At 39.5% G+C, this 20,620-nt stretch overlaps 1 protein-coding gene and 1 pseudogene across 1 annotated transcript in view; one reads left to right on the top strand and one right to left on the bottom strand.

Moving 5' to 3' along the window:
• The window catches only part of NIBAN1 (niban apoptosis regulator 1), a 161,734-nt gene extending 147,631 nt beyond the window's left edge, over positions 1-14,103 (bottom strand). Inside the window, exon 1 of the mRNA XM_030873055.3 lies at positions 13,959-14,103. Coding sequence (XP_030728915.1) covers positions 13,959-14,013 — 55 coding nt within the window. The 5' untranslated portion in view covers positions 14,014-14,103. The remainder of the gene's footprint in view (positions 1-13,958) is intronic.
• A 5,112-nt stretch (positions 14,104-19,215) lies between these two features.
• Positions 19,216-19,448, top strand: LOC132593557 (reactive oxygen species modulator 1 pseudogene; annotated as a pseudogene).
• Positions 19,449-20,620: the final 1,172 nt, after the last annotated feature.

Here is a 20,620-nt window from a genome sequence, read left to right as displayed (position 1 = left end):
TCAAATGTAATCTGAAGTTTTCTAGTAGCAGATTAAAATTTTTAAATGGATTGGATTAATTTTACTTTATATTTAATGTATTTTATTTATATATGTATTTAACCCAGAAGGACCAAAATAGTATCACTTCAATATGTAATTGCTATTAAATAATATTACTAAGATATTTTACATTCTTTCCTTTGTACTAAGTCTTCAAAACCTGATGTGTATTTTGTACTTGCATCATATCTTTATTTGGACTAGCCATATCTCAAGTACTCAATAGTCAAGTTTAGAGGGCTTGAGCTTTTCTTACCTAAAGATAAAGATATAGCTTATCTTCAAAGTGAAATTACATTTAAAGTAGAAAAGCTATTCATTAAAATGTTAGGGTCAACATATTGAAGAGATGCAAGGGAAGATGTGATCAACAAAGGGATTGGACTTTTGATGGTAATTGCCAAATGGAAAGATACAGAAGGAAGCTGTGTCATGTGGAAATTCAAGGGTTAGACAGAAATGATGTATGCCACCTCCAGGCCTGATAAAATGTTTGCACCTAATTCACCACTGTCCCTCTTCTCTTATCTAGACATATGCAGGTGTTCCATTAAGATCTATGTGGCGATAAGAATAATGGAGCCACCAGATCAGGGGTTTCTAATCTGGGGTCTATGGATGTTTATGGAATCTTCAGATAGAATTCAGGGAGTCCAAAAATTGAATGAGGGTAAATAACAACTTTATTTTTATTAACTTTCAACTCAAAGTCAGCATTTCCTTCAATTATGAATGTAAGCAAACCACAGTAGAATTTAACAGTACTTGTGACCTCATCCTCAACAGAGATCACAGATGTCTTCTTAGCACATTTCATTAACTGAATATCATACAATAGCACTTCATCAAAGTGACAGCAGTTATTAGACCCACCACGAGACCTTGTCATTGACTGCATTAATAAAGAAGCACATATATTATTATGTCACAGATTTTTAATGTATTTCGATATCTGTATTTCAATAAAATTGGTTTCTTTTGTAAGCCTGTGTACTTTTTTAAATTTAAAACTATTATTCTGAGAAGGGGTCCCTAGGTTTCACCAGACTACCAAAGGCTCCATGGCACAATGCACTAGAGGGAAAGACTCTGGGTCCTTGAATGACCCCAACCCCCTTCTCTATCCCACACCAAATCACACTGGGTTGTGTAATGAGTGAGAAATAAATCATTATCATGTCAAGCCACGGAGATCTGAGGAATGTTAGTTTCAGCAGTTAGCCCACTCTAATGTACAACTGAAATGTGGCTGCAGGCCAATGCCAACTGGTTACAACTGTGACCAGATTCCATACACTGAAGAGACAGGCACTGGCAGTTACAAGCTGGTAAACTGGGTCTCAAAAAAAAAAGAAAAGGACCCCCCCCATGGATTATTTATTTATTTAGTTTTGGCTGCTTGGGTGTTCATTGCTGCGCGCAGGCTTCCTCTAGTTGCGGCGAGTGGGGGTTATTCTTTGTTGCGGTGCGCAGGCTTCTCATTGCAGGGGCTTCTCTTGTTGCAGAGCACGGGCTCTAGGCACACGGGCTTCAGTAGTTGTGGTGCATGGGCTTAGCTGCTCCACGGCATGTGGGCTCTTCCTGGACCAGGGCTCAAACCCGTGTCCCCTGCATTGGCAGGCAGATTCTTAACCACTGCGCCACCAGGAAAGCCCCCCCATGGCTGATTTTAAACTACCAATATGATGTCACTGAACTCTGAATTAGGAAGGATGCCCAGCCAGCGTGAGTTGACTCCTGGGACATCACTGGGACTACTCTCCCTATGACATTTCCTAGAAGGGCGTCTTGCTATTACCCTCCCCTGGTTGGAGGGGAGAGGTGTGTGCAGAATCTTGAGAATAGTTGTTTAAAGGCTCCTATTTAAATCATCATATCTGACTTTTTCATGATGAATAAATAAAGCAGAATACCCTAGATGCAGTAATTTGTACATTCAACAAGCTGTTGAAAAGAATCTAATTAGTACTAATTACAATATTAGAGTGTCCCAACAAATTATAATGCCATTGCTTCTGTAGAGGCATTGTGTTTAAACACTCTGAAACATCAATTAGTCTACAGAACAAATGTGGGAGATAGGTATTATTCAGCAGTGTCTGAAAGCCAATTATTTACTCTGGGAAAGCCTCATGCTGTTCCTGATAGTAAAAAAAAAAATTGATTATCATAATAGTAGGATTGGGAAATTCCAGAATTATATGACCTTCATTTCTGACCTTCCTTTATTTCACTGGGCATTACTGCTGTCCCCATTTTACATATGAGAAACTGAACGCTGCCAGTTGACAGATCCAAAATCTTCAGAGAATCCAGCTTCAGATTCAGCAAGTCCTCAGGAGATTATCACGCCTATTTTTCAAATTTGAAAGCTCCATTTATGAGTCTTTTGTGCCTTACTTCCCAAATATATTTTCTTTTACAATGAAGAAGTTGTTTAAAGGCACAATTTTATTAGAGTTAATTTAAAGTGACCTACTATGCCTGCTTTCACCTATTTGTAAATTCCCTACTATGTTTTGCTAACATTTAGACAAATTTTACTTTCTGGATTAAGCTATTTATAATCTCATCCACTAAAAATATTCACTTCAAAAAATAGTCAAATCATTTGGGGTTAAGATATGGAATCAAGGGTTTAGTAAACGTTTCAAGGGATAAATTACTGGCTTATCTCATTTAAAGTTAATAAGTGACTGTTCAAATCTTATTAAGCTGACGCTCCTTTCCATCAGAAAGGAGTTATGTGGACAAGAAAAAGCTATGTGGACAAGATTTGTAATTTCTGGAAGAACATTTGATATTCCATTGGTTATCCTTTGAGAAATTTGCTTGCCTGGAACATAGTAGGCACGCAATAAATATTAGTGTTTAATGTTGTTATTATTATTATCATTCCTCAGACCAGAAGTTATCATTTTTAGTTAAGAATTGACATCCCAGTTGATATGCACAGGTCTTAGTTATGCTCTAAAATTATCTGCTTTAAATTTAAATAGTACAATTTAAATTCCTCTACTTTAGAGAATGGACCATATTTATAAAAACTGTCTTAACATCCTTGTCTGCTAATTTCATCATGTCTGTAATTCCTAAATCCATTCTATTGATGGATTTTTTTCCTTTGAGTTATGAATATTTTCCTGCTTCTTCATTTGCCTGGTAATCTTAGATCAGATTCTGGGTATTGTGAATTTTACATTGTTGAACGTATATTTTATTGTATTCTTATAAAGAATGTTGGACTTTGTTCAGGCATGCAGTTAAGTTACTTAGGATCAGTCTGATCCTTTTGAGGTTTGCTTTTTACATTTTTTATTAGACAGGTCCAGACCAGTGTTAACGTCTAGTGCTAATTTCTGTTCACTACTACAATGCCCTATGTAATAGAAGGTCTTTCTGTTTCATTTTGTTGTTGTTGTTGTTGTTGTTTTAAGGTCTTTCTGTTTTGGATGATGGGAATGTAAACTATTCCCAGTCCTGGATGAGTGCCAGGAATTGACTCTATAAAACCAGATACACATGATCTTCTATTCTAGAAAATGGTCTTGTATTATTTTTTTGCTAATTTTCTCCTCTTGATTTTCTTTTTTTTTTTTTTTTTTTGCGGTACGCGGGCCTCTCTCTGTTGTGGCCTCTCCCGTTGCAGAGCATAGGCTCCAGACGCGCAGGCTCAGCAGCCATGGCTCACGGGCCCAGCCACTCCGCGGCATGTGCGATCTTCCCGGACCGGGGCATGAACCCGTGTCCCCTGAATCGGCAGGCGGACTCCCAACCACTGCGCCACCAGGGAAGCCCTCCTCTTCATTTTCTTTGTTCTCTATTTCCTAGGACTTCTGTGAGTCAGATATTGAAATTTTTGGATTGACCCTTGGATTTTTTTTATTATTGCCTCTTCTATTTTCCATATTTAGATGTTTTTGTTCTATTTTCTCCAAGATTTTCTCAAGTTTGTTTTCCAGAGCAACGATTGGATTTTTAAATTTCTTGATCATTAGATTTTTAATTTCCAAGAGATATCTCTTATTCTATTATTGTCATTTCTTCATTGCATCCTGAACTTGTTTTCCAAACTCAATACTTCTCTCATTTTTTAGGATATTCACTATAGTTAAATTTTTTTTCTCCTTTCATTCATTTATTAAGCAAATATTTATTGGTAACAAACCATATACCAGACACTGATCTCTCAATACAAAGACCCTGCTTTTGTGGAGGTGAAAGTGCTGATAGGCAGGCAATAAAAAACTGACAAATAAATATATTTTATGTCTGTTAGTAATAAGTGCTATGAGGAATCCCCTCCATCAAAAACCTTTCCCTCGTGCTCACTACATTCCACCCATACCACCCTTTCTTCAATTCCTTCAGGTTCCTTCTCCTCTTCCCTTTCTATACACTGTTCTCTCTACTCCAAATATTCTTCCCCATCCTCCTGAGCACTATATCTTAAGTATATCTCATCTCCATGCTCTATCATTACCATCAGTTTTCTGTCTCAATACCCTTTTTACTCCGTTCGTAACATTTATCAAAACTCGTAATGTTGCTTACTCACCATTTAATAGCCATTCATGCTTCTTCCTTGCCAAGTGAGCCTTATTTTGTTCAGGTGTCCCTATAGCCATGTGCTTCAGTGAGGATAGGGCCCAGCCCCAGGCAGGGGTGAATCTGGATTAGTCTAACCAAATCATGATAATTCCATACTCTTGCCAGTAATAACTTAGGAAGGAATGTGTGACCCTGTTCTGATCAGTGGGATATAAAGGCAAGTCTGCTTGTAAGGCATCTGGAGAAGGTTTGTTCTTATAAAGAGACTCACAGAATAGACAGTCCTCTTCTCGACCTCTGGGACATTGCTTTACTGAAGAACGTGATATCTTTTGCTACTCTAGTCATCTTTCAACCATAGGAGAGCTAGCCCACAGAGAGTAGAAAGACAGAAATAAGCTGACCTTTGATGATATCGCTGAGCCACTAAATTAGTCCTACCTTCATGTTTCTTTACGTTCCCATGAGCTCTACTTGAGAAAGCTACTAGATAATGAGCTTCAAACACCAATGAGACATCAACATAAGGACTGATGTCTTCAGTAATACTTACTTGGAAAACAAAGAGTAAATGAGAAAAAAAGAATATAATATAATGGTTATATGCCCTGACATAGTAAAATCATAAAATAAAATTGGGGGAGAATTGGGATAGCATATACAAAAATTTTGTTACTAATTCTTAAATCAGCTTGTTCAACATTTTTCTACAATCATAATTGATGGTGGTAGTATTCACATTATTCTCTGAAATAGTTGTATATATTAAGTGGGATAACATAGATAACAATTTGAGGATATTTAATTCTACCATCTATTGTGCCTTTGAGAACCAAGAAAAAGGAGATAAAAATATAATGTAGGAGATATACCTTTTTTTTCACAGTTCTGTCCACTAAAAAGGTCCAGAAACAACGGCCAACCCAGTCATAGCAATGAGCCTCTCTAGGCCCAAACTGTCTTCTTGAATACCATTTTCCACTAAAAGAAACCAGGGATTCTTATAGATATTGCTTATTCCAAGTATGGAATAGGAAATAAATGTGATGAACCAAGAACATCTTGACTTACTGGAAGGCAAGGAAGCTATCAAATACTATTAGGGTAATTTCAAAAGGACTCAGGAGCCAACTTGAAGAGGCTTTCATTGCCAATGATGGGAAATTTGGGCTTCAACAAGGATAAGAATTACAACGGAATGCATAAGTTTACAATGATATTTTTTAAGTTAATTGATCACCTTCAGGGGATGACAGGAAACCAACAAATTATCTTGAAAACTGGTAAATAAAATGAAAGGGTAAAGTTTTTATCCTGCCTTTCCTATATGAAGTATCGTATGAGGCAACCAAATAGTAAATAAGGAAAGTATCACTCTATAAAACTATTCCAGCTAATAAGTGAAAACAAAGTGACATAATTAGAATATCACCATTCTTCAATCCCAGTGAATTAATGTATCCTGGCAATGAGCATCAATAACCGCTAACATCACAAAAAGAGACAACCAAATGTTAGGTGCCTCCAAATGAAGAACACAGCACCACCTATAGCCTTGACAAAAGTATGAATCCTCAGTCTGATCACATCTCACTATCTCTGTCGATTTGTAGGAAGTACAGGAGAAATGCGTGGAACTGCACCATGAAAAAATTCCAGACTGTGGAAAACCCTACATGTCCAAGAGCCCAGATCTGTCAACAGATCATTTGCAAGTAAAAGTCAGAGACGTAAGGGAAACCTGTAGTTTAAAAGAAACTTAAAAAGATATCTTTATAATGGGCAAGACTAAACTATAGTGTTTAAAAATGCATTGTTGGGTGATAAAACTATAGGAAGTATAAGAAAGTCATTACTATAAAATCTAGGATGAGTAATGTGGTCATCTGTTACACTGGCAGCCCCTAACGAAACACAGCTCATAGTATTCATGACTTTGTGGAGTCCTCTCCTCTTGCATCTGAACTGGCCCTGAGACTTGCTTTAACCAATAGAATGTGGCAGAGTAATACTGTGCTGTCCTAAGGCTAAGCCATAAGAAGCTGTGGCAGCGTCTAGAAGCTTTTGCATTCTTGCAAACCCTGACCTAGCATTTTAAAAGTTCAGGACCCTACTGGAAAGACCATGTAGAAAGTCCACCTGGAGAGACAGCTTACCCAAGTTCAGACCAGCCACCAGCCAATCTGCCAGCTGAATGGACTCACAGGACTGACTACTAGGAAATAAGTAGAATCACCCAGTGGAATCCGAGGCAGATAGCAGAACTGCGAGGAAATAAATAGTTCTTTTAGGAGCCAGTATCTTCAGGGGTAGTTTTTTTTGGAGAGACAAAGGGGTCTAAGATTGGGATGGGGTACATGGAGGCTTCTGGGATGGCTAGTAAAGTTCCTTCCATTTCTTGACCTGGGTGGTGGCTACAGGACATTTGCCTTGTAATGATGCACTAAGCTATGCATTTGTTTTGCATGGTTTTGAAGCCTATGTTTTATTTTTAAATAAAAGAAAAAAAAATCCACATGGTTTGGCATAGAAACTTTTACTCTTTTTCCAAAATTCCTTCAGACTATGGACTTTTTAAAAAGCACTTCAAGCCTCCTAGTAAAAAAACTATTGATTTATTCTGATCCTATCTACAGCAATATCCAAACAACATCAAGCATAGAAGTATAAACTTCTTTGGGTCTTAGACCTTGCAATTTGCAAAACTGAATTAATTTCTTTCATATATCTAAATCTTTTCTTCTCTCCTGTAAGTGAGAAAAAACATGTAGTACCAAAAAAAAAAAAAAAAGAGGTACTTTTATAAGCTGGCCTGCAATTTCTTATTGGCAGCAACTTGCTAGTCTCTTTTTAAAATGAATTTTCCAGTTTCACAGGAGAAAATCTGTATCGCATTTGGGATTGTGTGTGTGTGTGTGTGTGTGTGTGTGTGTGTTTTAGTTTGGAACTGTTAGAATTTCAGCCCTCATGTCATATGTTTTACTAAAGTGCTTTTAACAGACTGTGGCAGATGAATTGTGCTTTTTTATTCTTTTGTCTTCCTTTTCATTATTATCCTCACCTCTGACTTCATTTTTCATTTCACAAGGCAAACTGCTGTATGTACCTTTTTCCTTAAAATGGTGTTAGTTAGCTTCACTGATCAAAAATATTAAAATTTCTGATTAGGAGATTAAAATTCACTGTCATAATGCACGTTGCATATTTTGTAAAACTTTCACAGTACATTTATTTTAATTAAATTAGAAACTACTGTCACAAATCCTGCTCCTCCTGTTGTACTTTTTACCTGGGAACCCAGTTCAGATCTTTCCAGAGAACAACAGAGTAAAACCATAATCAGCTCAGTAGTCCACAGCAAAACTAAATAAAAATCACTATTGTCATTCTAGGAGTTACTATTACTAAAGCACCCGTGATGAAGTGATCCTCTTGTAGCCAACGTCGATAGGCAAAAAAAAAAAGTGTTTCATCAAAACCAGATCTTGATTTAGCATCTGACTCTATGCGTTCATCAGAACATGAATTGGGACCAAAGAGGGAAGATCACTCTTTCTTCCAAAAGCACGGGAGAAAATATTGATTTGTCTCAGCCTAGGGTCTTTATTTTTGATGAATCTAAGAACCTCAATTCACATTGAATTCCCAAAGTCTTGATTTCCATTCGCAAAGACTAAAGGTAGTAGAAAGTAATAATTGCCACCAGAAATTCCTAATCAGCAATAGCTTTCCTAATGCAAAACTCCTGCCAGCTGCACTAGTAGACTGTCATTTCTTAAATTAAAACATAATGGGATCAATATATCTTTGTGCATTATTTACACAGGGCCCTCTCCTTCTTCTTTTCTCCCGTCTCTGCTCTTCCCACCTGAGGCACTGCAATTCCTCACTTCTTAGGAGAACCCATTTATTTCTACAAATTAGGAACTGAGACAAACACTAATGGGATAATTCTTACCCACTTCCTACTTTCTTTGGATTAATTTTTCTTGAGGGGGACCTAATAAGGCAGCACTTAGTGTACTGGCTAGAATGCTTTGGGCCATAAATAACAGAAGAAAATTATATTAGTTAGGATAAGTTTGACTGTGGATAACAGTAATAGCACAGATAACACTGGCTTAAGTAAGATAGAAGTTTATTTCTCCCTTATTATGGTCCAGAGCTAAGTAGTCCAAAGCTGGTATGTAAGTTCTACTACATGAAGTCCTCAGGAACCTAGGCTCCTTTGTCCACTTATTCCACTTTGCATGAATTCCTTCTTAAAGGACAAGCCATCGTCCAAGATGGCTGCTCCAGTCACTTTCGCAATCTAGCCAGCAGTATGGAGGACAGGACAAAGAAAGGCACACCCTTTCCCTTTAAGGTCACTTTCTGGGGACTGCATACAGCACTTCTACCTACATCCCATTAGCCAAAACTCAGTTACATGACCCTATCTAGTTGCAAAGGAGACTGGGAAATATCTTTATTCTAGGAGTTCATGTGGCCAGCTAACATTTGGAAGTTCTATTATTTTAAAAAGCAAGAGAGAATTATATTAGGGGATAACTAGCAGTCTCTACCAGCCCAGCTCAAAGAGGACTTAGTATCTATCATAACAAGATGTACTCAAGAGTAGGGCAGGCAATCAGTGAGGTTTGCTGGGCTCCAGCTTCTCCTCTCTGAGACTGCCTCAGCCTGGCACTGCTCCAGGTGTTGCCTATGTCTTAAGCTAGTGCCCCTCCTGCTCATCAAGATAAAAACAGCAGTTCCAGGCATCACATTTCAGATGCAACAAAATCCAAAAGGAGAGAATACATCTCTTCCCTTTGTCTCCTTTTGAAAAGGGAAGAAAGTTTTCTTAGAAGCAGCCAGCAAAGTTCCCTTCAAGCTTCAATGGGCAGGGACTTCCCTGTTGGCGCAGTGGTTAAGAATCCACCTGCCAATGCAGGGGACACTGGCTCGATCCCTGGTCCGGGAAGATCCCACATGCCGCAGAGCAACTAAGCCCGCGTGCCACAACTACTGAAGCCCACACGCCTAGAGCCCGTGCTCACAACAAGAGAAGCCACCACAATGAGAAGCCCACGCACCACAACGCAACTAGAAAGAAGCCCACACGCAGCAACGAAGACCCAACACAGCCAAAAAAAAAAGCTTCAGTGGCCAGATTTCATCACAATCCCATGCCTTGTATACAGCTGACCCTTGAACATCAGCGGGGAGATGGGTGTGAGAGGCGCCCCCCCTCTGCACAGTTGGCCCTCCATATATGCGTTCCTCAATAACTGCAGTTCCTCCATATCTGTGGCTCCACATGCCCAGATTCAACCAACTGGGGATCATATAGTACTGCAGAATTTACTATTGAAAAAACCCTGCATATAAGTGGACCCATGCAGTTCAAATCCATGTTGTTCAAGGGTCAACTGCAATCACTGACAAGAACACACCACCATGATAGGCATGGACCAACTAGCACCCGTCTCTCAGAAGATAAGTGGGGCTAGCCTCTCTGAAACAGAGGGCTGCCCTAACAAAACTGGGGCTCTGTTATGAAAGAAGAATGGGGAAACGATGCTGGGTTGGCATCTTATAGTGTCTACCACACTCTGTATCCTAAAGTTCCATTACAATATACAGTTGACCCTTGAACAACATATGGGTTTGAACTCCGTGGGTCCACTTACTTTTTGTCAATAGTAAATACTACAGCACTACATGATCCACAGTTGGTTGAATCCGTGGATGTGGATCCGTGGACAGCAAGGAACCGCAGTTACGGAGGGCCTACTATAAGTATACACAGATTTTCGACAGTACAGAGGGTCAGCACCCCTAACCCCCATATTGTTCAAGGGTCAACTGTACTTTTACTAGAGATAAATTGAACTCTGAGCTTACATCAGACCAGTTCTTTTGCCCATCTCCTACCAACAAATCACAGCTGAAGAACAAGCAAATGTGTGGACTAATAACTACGCATCTAGGGTGAGGAGACTGCAAACTCCCTATCTTCCATTCACCTGGTCTAGGGAGACTTTACTCCAGACACTATCATCAGCCTAAATTTCACATACAGCCACCTAAGTTAACCCTTATGGTATAAATATGAGAAAATTCCTCTGAGAGGAATACATGTTGTTTTTAAGCTGAAATTCATTTCTTCCTTTATAAGCATCAGATCACTGATGAGTATTTCAGAGGAAGCCGCTTTACAGGTGAGGTGTGGCTGACAATGTGATAGTCAGTCTAGGAGAAGAACAGTTTTCTTGACTGCTATTTGCTGCTACCAGGCCTAGAGGTGTCCTCCAGCATCCCCCAGCCCACCCCAAGAACCCAAGTATCCCTCAGTTCTCAGCCGCAGCATTGATTTTCCAGTACTTTTCCGACCCTCCACAGGACATATGTGAGAGAGTTTTCAAGTTTGTTTTCTTTTGATTCATCAACAATTCAATGGTAATTTTTTAAAGGAAATAAAATTATTGCTTTAACAGGAAAACGCTGTGTTTTTTGACGCTGTAGTTCACTTTTAGGCATACCAAAAGTTTAAAAGGAAAAAAACACAGGGCAGGAAAAGAGAAAAGTGCCCTAAATTGACCACTGATGCCTGGATTTTATGAGCTTTCTTTCTCATTAAAGCAAGATCCTTTTAGGTCACTGCTAAATGCATTCCTGACGGCTAACAGATGACACTACCCATGTGATTACAAGCTGGTCTTTAGTATTGTTTATTAATAGCAACATCTCATCAAGGGAAGTTACTGAAAGACTTCTAGACACATCCCCAAAATGTATTCTTTTGTTAAGAAACATGAGCGCGGTACTAATTTTCAAAACTAACATCTTTAGAAATGAAGTAACTCCTTTAACACTTCTGGTGCCCCTTTACCTAGAGCTTTACCAAATCTTAAGAAATAATGTACTTTCAAAATATCCATGGGACAAAGATCACTAATAATACAAAGTTTTGAGGCACACAAACCAAGTGGCAGCTATTGAATGATTTGGCCAAAAGTAAGTGCTGATACAGAATCATTAGCCTACTAGCAATACAGCTGCTCATAACACGTACAAGATTAAGTTAGCAAAATTCACTCCAAATGTATTGACTAGTTATTCTCCATGTTGGCAAAGTTTATAAAGCTTGAAAGAAAGTTATTTTCTCAGCTACAGGAGATTTCGAATCTATAATATTTCACTGGCGGCTACTTTATGAGAAAGGTTATAAAATCATGCTTAAACTTTACTGTCATACTTTCAATTGTTCTGCTCACAATTAAATCAAAGCTTGAGAATATTTGTGGGCTAACGGATGGGCAAAGCAGTGAAGACAGGGTTATGGTTTTTTTCAGGGATCTGGGGCTTCAAAACCATCAGGAAATCACAGCCTCATGAACTTCTTTTGCTCATGCACTAACAATTCACAACACCATGCATTTTTCCAGTGCTCTTTTCTCTTTTTGGCAAGACTAGTATTCTCAAATGAGGCAACTTCTCATTTTCTCTGGAGGTATTCTAACTTTAACTCTTCTCTTCCCTCCACCCCTACATACCTTGAAAGTGCCCTCCCAAAGAAATAATGAGGAGATATAACTGAACAAGACTAGAGGATATAATGACTGTCACACAATCTGCTTATAGTTTTATGCATTCAGAATACATTTATTACAAGTCCTTCCTGTGTACTAGCTAGCTCATATTTTTGTAGGTCATAATTTAATTTCAGAATGAAAAAGGTAACACATTTTCTTATCACGTGAGTACAATGCTTGCGTCTGCAGCAACATCCATGATAACCATGAAGTCTTCTTCAAGCAAGTTAACCCCCTCACATTGCGGGACTTCCACTGATTACCGTAGAGGCCATGCTGCAACTTGATGTTTCTATGCTTTTCAGTGAAACCAAGTTTTATAAAATAAATGCCATAAACATATTTTGCTAATAATTAAATGCAAGCCCCTTCTCACAACGTTCTAGTACATTGTTCTTTCAGTCCCCTAACCATTGGTGTAAATAACAAGCATGTAGCCAAATTTGTAAGATTAAGGCAGACTTGGTTTAGCTCTTTTTCTCATATAAACAAATCATCCATCTTTTCCCCATTTTAAATAAACAACAGCAAAGGGATACTTGACCAAGTTTTATTCCCTGACAGTAGAGGTTGTTGATGATCTTCTACCTCTCAAAGCACCAGAGCAGAAGTCTGGAAAATCAGTTAAATTGCTCTCAAGTGCCCTAATTTGATATCCTTTTTAAATGGTTTTAAATGTTGTGACTGAAAGCAAATTTGGAATAAAGACACTAAATAAATGCTTTCCTCTTAGGAAATGGTTCAGGGGCCAGAAAAAGGTACCAGAAAGACCTTTTTTTTGCAGAATTAGGGTAAAACCTAGAGTATAATACCTAGTTTAGCAGGTATTTCTAAAGCCAGAAAAACTAAATTCACAAGATAACCAACTGTTAGGTAGTGGTTGTCGGCAAGGTTTGTGGGGGAGGGAAGAGAAAGAGGCCAGTTACACCCAGGAGATAAAGAATCATGATTTCCTGCAGTTGCAGCTCAGTTTGGGTTTTTTCTTCTGCCTCACACTCTTTACTGTATCACTATATTCCAGAAAGGCTCTCGAATGAGTTTCTCCCCATAAACAATTTTAGCAACTGTTACCCAATATGCCAGTGTTCCTCTTTCGGTTTTCCCCAACCTCTCACCTCCGGGAAGAGAAGGGAACCGCACAACCTGGGGGCCTGATGACATTGTCCTTTCTGCCTCTGATGAAATCATCCCACAAGTGACACTATGAAGCTCAAGTAAAGCTGTGGCCGACGCTGCGTCTTACAAAACCAGGCCAGGGAAATTCTGCCTTATATGCCGGGAATCCCCAGGGGAATCTCTAGAAGCGAGGGGACATCCCCACTGTTCTCTCTGCGGCAAGTTCAGAAAGAGCTCAGAACTGAGTCCAATGCCAGGTACAGGACGGCGAGGTGTTGCTGGGCGGGGGGCGGGATGTGCAGAACAGACAACGAAGCGGCCCGAGTGGAGGCAGCTGGGTGGTCCTCCTCTCCACAACCTTCACCTGCGTCTCCCAACCGCCCGGCGGCGCTTCCCTAAGCACCCCCAACCCCTTCGCCCTGGCTGCCCCGCACCCCACCCGGGCCAGGGCGCGCAGGCCGAGCTGCCGTCCGGTTGCGGGAACCCTGGCTGAGCGTCCCGTGCGCCCCTGTCATCCCCGCGCACGCCGGTGGAGAGCGGGTCGTGTCGGGCAGGGGCGCTGCGGACGCCGGTCGGGTCGCCCCCTCTGGGGCCAGTGCCCGGGGGCCCAGCCTGGCGCAAGGCTCCGGGCGGACGGGCGTCGCGCTCCCGGGAAGCCCCCGGCGGGCGTACCTCGGATGTAGGCGCACTTGCCCTCGTCCAACTGACTGGAGGCCGAGCCGCCCATGGCGACGGTGCGGGAGAACGCTGAACGCCGCGGCTGCCCGACCCAGTCCCTGGGCGGGAGGGACTGACACTCCCGTCGGCGCCCGCTGCCCGCTCCTGGAAGTTGATGAGACGGAGATCTGAGCTCTGCAATTAAAGGGCAAACTTCCTCCAAGAGGCGCGGCCTTCTCGGGCGCCTCCTACGGGTCCGCGCCCTCTGAGGATCTGTGGGCTGGCCCGGGGCTGTCTTCCCGCCTTCGTTTCACTGGGAAGCTCCGAGGGGATGTCTGGTCTGGAAGGACTACTTCCCGCTTCTTCTCTTCTCTGGCTTCTTATTTTCACCTTGGGGTAAGAGGACAATTTCCCTAGTGACTGGAAACCTCTGTGAGCTGGAACCTTCCCCCTCACATTTCACGAGGTGGAGTTCCAGAGCTCCTTGCTTTGCACGCCCTCCTCTCCGGTACGGAAGCAACAGTTCTTCTCAAGCATAACCTAAGAACTTGTTAGAAACGCAAAATCTCGGCACCTTTCCTCTCTACCGCTCTACACACACGCACGCGCACACACACACACACACACACACACACACACACACGGCGCCCCAATTAGAAACTCTGGGAGTGGAGCCCAGCAATCTGTTTTCACAGGCACTCCAGGTAATTCTGATGCCTGTTGACGTTTGAGAACCAGTGGTAAACTGTCCCTTCCTGCAGCCAAGAAGTTGGACCAAGGAGGGAGTGGGGGATGAAGGGAAAAAAAGAGGGAAATGGAAAAAGCTAGGGAGAACCGAAGGCTGGGCCTTGATCAGAGTCTGCTCTTAACATGTTTAGGTTCGGTTCCTCCCCTCCGCAAACTAGAAATAGTTCATTAGAAAGTGCACTTGTTCTTTTCCCACAAGCACTGTTTAGCTTGGCAGCTTCTCCCGAACAAGAACCAGCTTGGTAGAAGGGTCACCACTTATTTCTTCCTATTCTTAGCAGTCAGATTTTAGTGATTCCTGTTGACTTAACCTCCAAGGTCAAATGGTCTGTTCACACAAGAACCAGGCCTGTGGAGGACTTTGAAGGCTTTTCCCTCCAAGGTTAATTATCTAGCGTTTTAGCACAAAGATTTCTCATACCTCACACCCAGTCTCTCACACCTTACGTTCCAATCCATCAGTAAATCCTTTCAAATCTACTTTCAAAATACAGCCAATATCCAACCATTTCTCATCCCCTCCACTGCTATCAATCCCATCATTTCTCACCTGGATGATTACAATAGCCTCCTAACTGGTCTCCCTCCTTCAGAGAAAAAAACACAAAGTCTGTCACAGACACTCGGCTCTGCCCTCATCTATCACACACTCTCCCTCCCCCTTGCTCTCTCTATTCCAGCCCTACTGGCCTTTTTGCCTCTTCTAGGACACACCAAGCTCAGGGCCTTTTTTGCACATGCTCTTTCTTCACCTAGATTTCTCTTCCCTCAGGTAATTCACATGGCTTACTCTCCAACTCTGTCACTTCATTCATAGCTCTACTTAAATGCTAACACCTCCGAGAGGCTTTTATTAACCCCCTATTTAAACACCAGCCTTCATCTCTCTGCCTCTTACCCTTTCTTATTTCTATTCATATCACCTAGCATCATCTGACATATATTTCATTGTCTGTCTCTCCCCACTGAGATGGAAACTCCATGAGGTCAGGGATTGTCTTTGTTGATACTGTTGTTTCTTGGGATTTTTAAAAAATTATTTGTTTTCTTTTTTATTATTTTTTTTTCTTTAAGGACAGGGATTTTATGTTCTCTGATATACCTTAAAAGCCTAGAACACCACCTAGCACATAGTAGGTGCTCAGTGGACGGCTACTGAATAAGTGAATGCGTGAAATATAAAATGTAAGAATCTGCAGTCAATGAAAGCTGTGATCTCAGTGAATAAAGAGCATTTCCAGATAACTATTCAATGATTTAAACAATTCAATGTTCAACTCTTTTCTCAATATTCTAGTTGGCTCTATTAAGTATATTTTCTCAGAGTAGTAATTCCTTTCATTATATAAATTGCTATAATTATGCCTCAGAATACTGTTATTGTTATTAAATAAAACTAGTTTGGATCTCCTGCCAGAGTATAGTTTTAGCTTGTCTTAGCTCTTTAGCTCTTATTTGGGAATACACTGAGAAAAGGCTGATTATACTGATCTATCATTCTTTGCTCATTTGTAGCATTCACAGAATGAACAAAGTACAAGGAAGGACTTTGTATGGTGTAGTTATTAACAAGCTTTGTAACCAGACAGTTCCAGCTTGGAATCCTAACCTAATAGATTACTTAATAGCCATGTGACCTGGTCAAGTTTCTTAACTTACCTGTCTTAGTCTCCTTATCTGTTAAATGGAGCTAATAACACTTACCTCATAGTATAGTCAAAATTAAATTTGATTGGGTCTGTGAAGCACTTAACATATTCCGAGGAACATAATAAGTGTTCAGTAAATGGAAACTAGGATTGTTATTATCAGAAGGACAGAGTGGTCAAAGAGGCAATTTTCTAGAGAAAGTGTATTTTAATTGGACCTTGAAAATCACTGATGTTACATTAAGCAAGAACTTCTGCTCCCTTTTTTCCCCGAATAAAGCTCTTTTTCCCCAATAGGTTTACAGGAAAAATTAAGGAATTCATTATTTTAGTGATAGTATTTAATATTTGCAAATCCTATGTGGGAATCATTTTATTAATCACACACTAAAATGAGTCTCCAAGCAGTTCAATAACTTTATGAACCAGATTCAACTTCGTATGATTCAAATCAGCTAGTTTAGAAAATTTCCTTTACAATGTTAGTTTTTGTATCGCATCAGTGTTTTGGGTCTTAAAATACTCTTGAGACCATTTCTTTCAGGTAAGTTTCACATACTAAAATGATTACCTTTTTTTAACATCTTAATTGAAATATAATTCGCCCATTTAAATTACCTTTTTTTGAAGGAACAAATTAGTTTAATAGACATTTAGCACATTGAAAATGTGACTGTGTTTTGGGATTCCCTTGCATGTCATAGAACTTTGAACCCCTTGTTTGCCATGTTCTCATTTGAGTTAGTGACATCTGTCTGTTTGGGAATTTAACTGCCTGCAGAGCAGGGACAATCTCAAACTGTGCACTTCCCCAAGTACCTTGTACTGCCCTGTAATATCCGAGTATAAGCTCTGTAATTACTTGATTGACTGGTAATCACAAACAGTAGGTCACATCAGCTGTCTAATTTAATCTTCACAAAAACCCACTGAGGTAGGCACTATTATTATCACCATTTTACAGGTAAGGAAACCAAGATTAAGAAGTTTAAGGAATTTATCGAGGTCACCCATCACCTGGGCTTACCTGACTCCAGAGTTCATCCTCTTAACCACGATACTGCTTCTTTTATTTTGAATCTTGCTTTTGTTTATTTACATAAGTAACCAGGTTTTACTATAGAAAAATTAGACACTACTGATAAACAAAAAGAAAAAACCTGGAAAATTCACCCAAATCCCGACATCAATATCTTTAGATAACCCCAATTACCAGTTTGATGTAGATTCCTACAAATTTACATACAAATGTATATGCAATTATAATTTATAATTATATATACATTTATTTATAATTATTTATCAAAATGAAATGATATTCTATATGTATTCTATAATCTGTATCATAATTTTTCATCTGGAATATTTCCATCTAAATATTTAGATATAGGTCCATGATAGTTCATTGTATAAATGTAAATTAATTCACCTATCTACTAGCAATGGATGCATACCTATTTCCCTACTCCTCAATCACATTGGACTTTGGCATATCTTTTATTATTTATTATTTTCATTATTCCTTTTAATATTTGGCAATTTGGGGAGTTGAAATTGGTATAACGTTCTATTGTTTAATTTTGAAATTCTTAACGAGAAGGTTAATTAGTTTTTCCATGTATTTTCTGGCCATATGTGTTCCTTTCTGAATTGGCTATTGTTATACTTTTCCACTTTCCTATTGATTTCTTATTCTTATTGATTTGTAAGAGCTTTATATATATTAAAGACATTTACCTGTTTAACACACACGGCAAATTAAACACATTAGGCTTATTAAAACATATTTCCTTATGTTCTTTATTGAATAATCTTCTTTGAAGATTGTGCTAAACATAGGCAAATTGTAAAATCAATTTAATTTGTCTCTGACCCTCTCCCATCTTTACTTTACACTCTCTTCCCCTCTCCTCTTTGTACAACTTCTAAAGAAGGCCTAATCTTAATATCTGTTATAGGTTGTTGTACAAAATAGGGTTAACTATTGAAAGTCATTTTATGAACTGTTTTTGTTTTTTTTTTAAATAAAGCTCCTTCACTTACTAACAAGATTGTTGCAATACTCTAATATGTTCTGTCTTTTTCAGGGGTAAAAGCTTTAGAAATCCTCATTCTGATACTGACTTGCCACATGACTTGGGGAAATAAAGTTTGTAAGCTTTATATTTCTTTTCTTCAACTGGGTATCTGAAAATTAAATGATATCATATATGTAATGAACTTATTACATTTGAATATGTCTAGCACATATTTAGCACTCTCTAAATGTAGCATGTAGTAAGAGGTAATAAATGAACAGGTGTTTTGCTGTTTGGTTATTAATTGCTTTTATTAACATATCAATGTTAGTTCTTTTTATTCTTGTGCTTATTATAGTACCTTTAATTTGTGACCAGCAAATCACTCTCTCCAGGAGGCAGGACATTAGGATCAATTTTGAAAGGGAAATAAATGTGCCCATTATGTTTTAATTGTATATTTGAAAGACACAAAAACCTGTTTTTGTAATACAAACTGTAGAAAATTAACTGGATAAAATCTTTTCTAGAAAGAATATGTAGAAGATGGAATCCAACTTCTCATCAGTGATTCTTGAGGGGAAGTTTCAGAAGCTCCAAGAATGTGTGGAATTTTTATTAGAAAAATATTTTGTTTTAATTGCGAAACATTACTTTTGCTCAACCTGCTTTTCAAATATGAATCATCACAATTTTATGTAGACCTCCAGCATTGTGCAAGACCTTAGACATAGCGTAGAAACCGATAAAGGCTTAAAACTAAGGATGACAAACTCTAGACCCATTGGGGTAGTTAGATGTGTATGGACCAATCTTCAAATCTGACAAAGACCAAAAGTGACCAAGGCCACAAGCGAGATGCTGGTGGCCTTGAGTCCCTATGCACAGTTCCAGCCAAGCTGCTTCCACCTCGTGAAGATGGGTTTTGTGATGGGTTGCACCGCGGGCATGGCGGCGGGGGAGCTCCTCAGCATCTTTTCCTGTCTCAGGATCGGAATACGGGGTCGGGGTCTGATGGGCGGTGTCAGGAAAACCATGATGCACAGCGCGGCACCTTTGGCACATTCATGGTCATCGGGATGGACATCTGATGCTAATCAGGGCAGTGGTTGCCCACTACATCCACCCCCTCACATCAGTCCCAGTCCGTGTACCATAATAAAACAAGTCTTTGATTTAAGAAAAAAATTTGACGAAGACCAGACCAGCAAAGTTGCCCTTGTGAAATCTATAACCATATTATTGCCATAGATAAACAGATTATAGGGTTCTTCTGAAGGCAGGACTCTAAACTACCTTGTACTTGGACAAGTTAGTTGTTAGTTTAGTACTAGTGCACAAAGAAAAGAGTGCCACCTGCTGGACCACCAATGATACTCCCTCCCGGGCCAGGGCTACATGGCAAGGAAGACAGACACTCTGATCCAAATCAAATTCATATGCTTGCCTTTAAATTAGTTTAACAGACATTTGGCATTATTCAGCTGTTCCTTATAAGCTTCTTTTGCTCAGCTGAAAAATGAATTGTTCTTCCAGAATAGACTTTTCCTGTCGAATTTATTTGAGGAGCTAATTCAATTTTATATTTCAAGATTATACTTACTGCTTATAACACATGAATTGTAATCCATTTTGTAAAGGACTGTCTCTTGAATTTTTCCTCTTGCAGTCTCAGTTCACTCTTTTCTTTACAATGCAAGTCACCAATATATTAATTCCCCTAGTCATGTATCAATAGTTGTGAAAAGTAATATGCCAGGGCTCTGACTTCTATTCTGGCATGCTTGAATGGGGAGATGGGAGGAAGTATTGGCAAGGAACCCCAGGGGGATGCAGGAACAGTGGGACTGGTCCATCAAGGTGGGGATGGATATTATATCACTGATATTGTTTAGAATTTCTGTACATGATGATAAAAAAATACAAGCTGACTTAGTTTTATTATTTCTTTTCTGTTCTCTACCATGTATCTCTTATTGCCTGAACCAAGGACAGACCACTCTCACAGCATCTTCCCAATACACCGCCAAATATTTGCACTCACAAATAGTGTGAGGAGAAGGGCAGAGATGTCCAGATTTCTATGCCTTGTGTATGAAAGAATGTATCCTTCTATATTGGCATGATTTAGTGAACCTGATTAAAACTGTCTTTATCCACACTGCCTTAAGTCCTTTTCTTATTCTGACATTGTACCAATTATCAGTTCATTTATTGATAAGTTGCAAATGATAAAGCTATCATTTTAAATACCTTAAGGTGA

Source organism: Globicephala melas, chromosome 1, assembly GCF_963455315.2.
Source record: "Globicephala melas chromosome 1, mGloMel1.2, whole genome shotgun sequence".
Lineage (NCBI taxonomy): Eukaryota > Metazoa > Chordata > Mammalia > Artiodactyla > Delphinidae > Globicephala > Globicephala melas.
The sequence above is the reverse complement of the archived record's forward strand: the minus strand, read 5'-3'. Positions and strand labels throughout refer to the sequence as shown.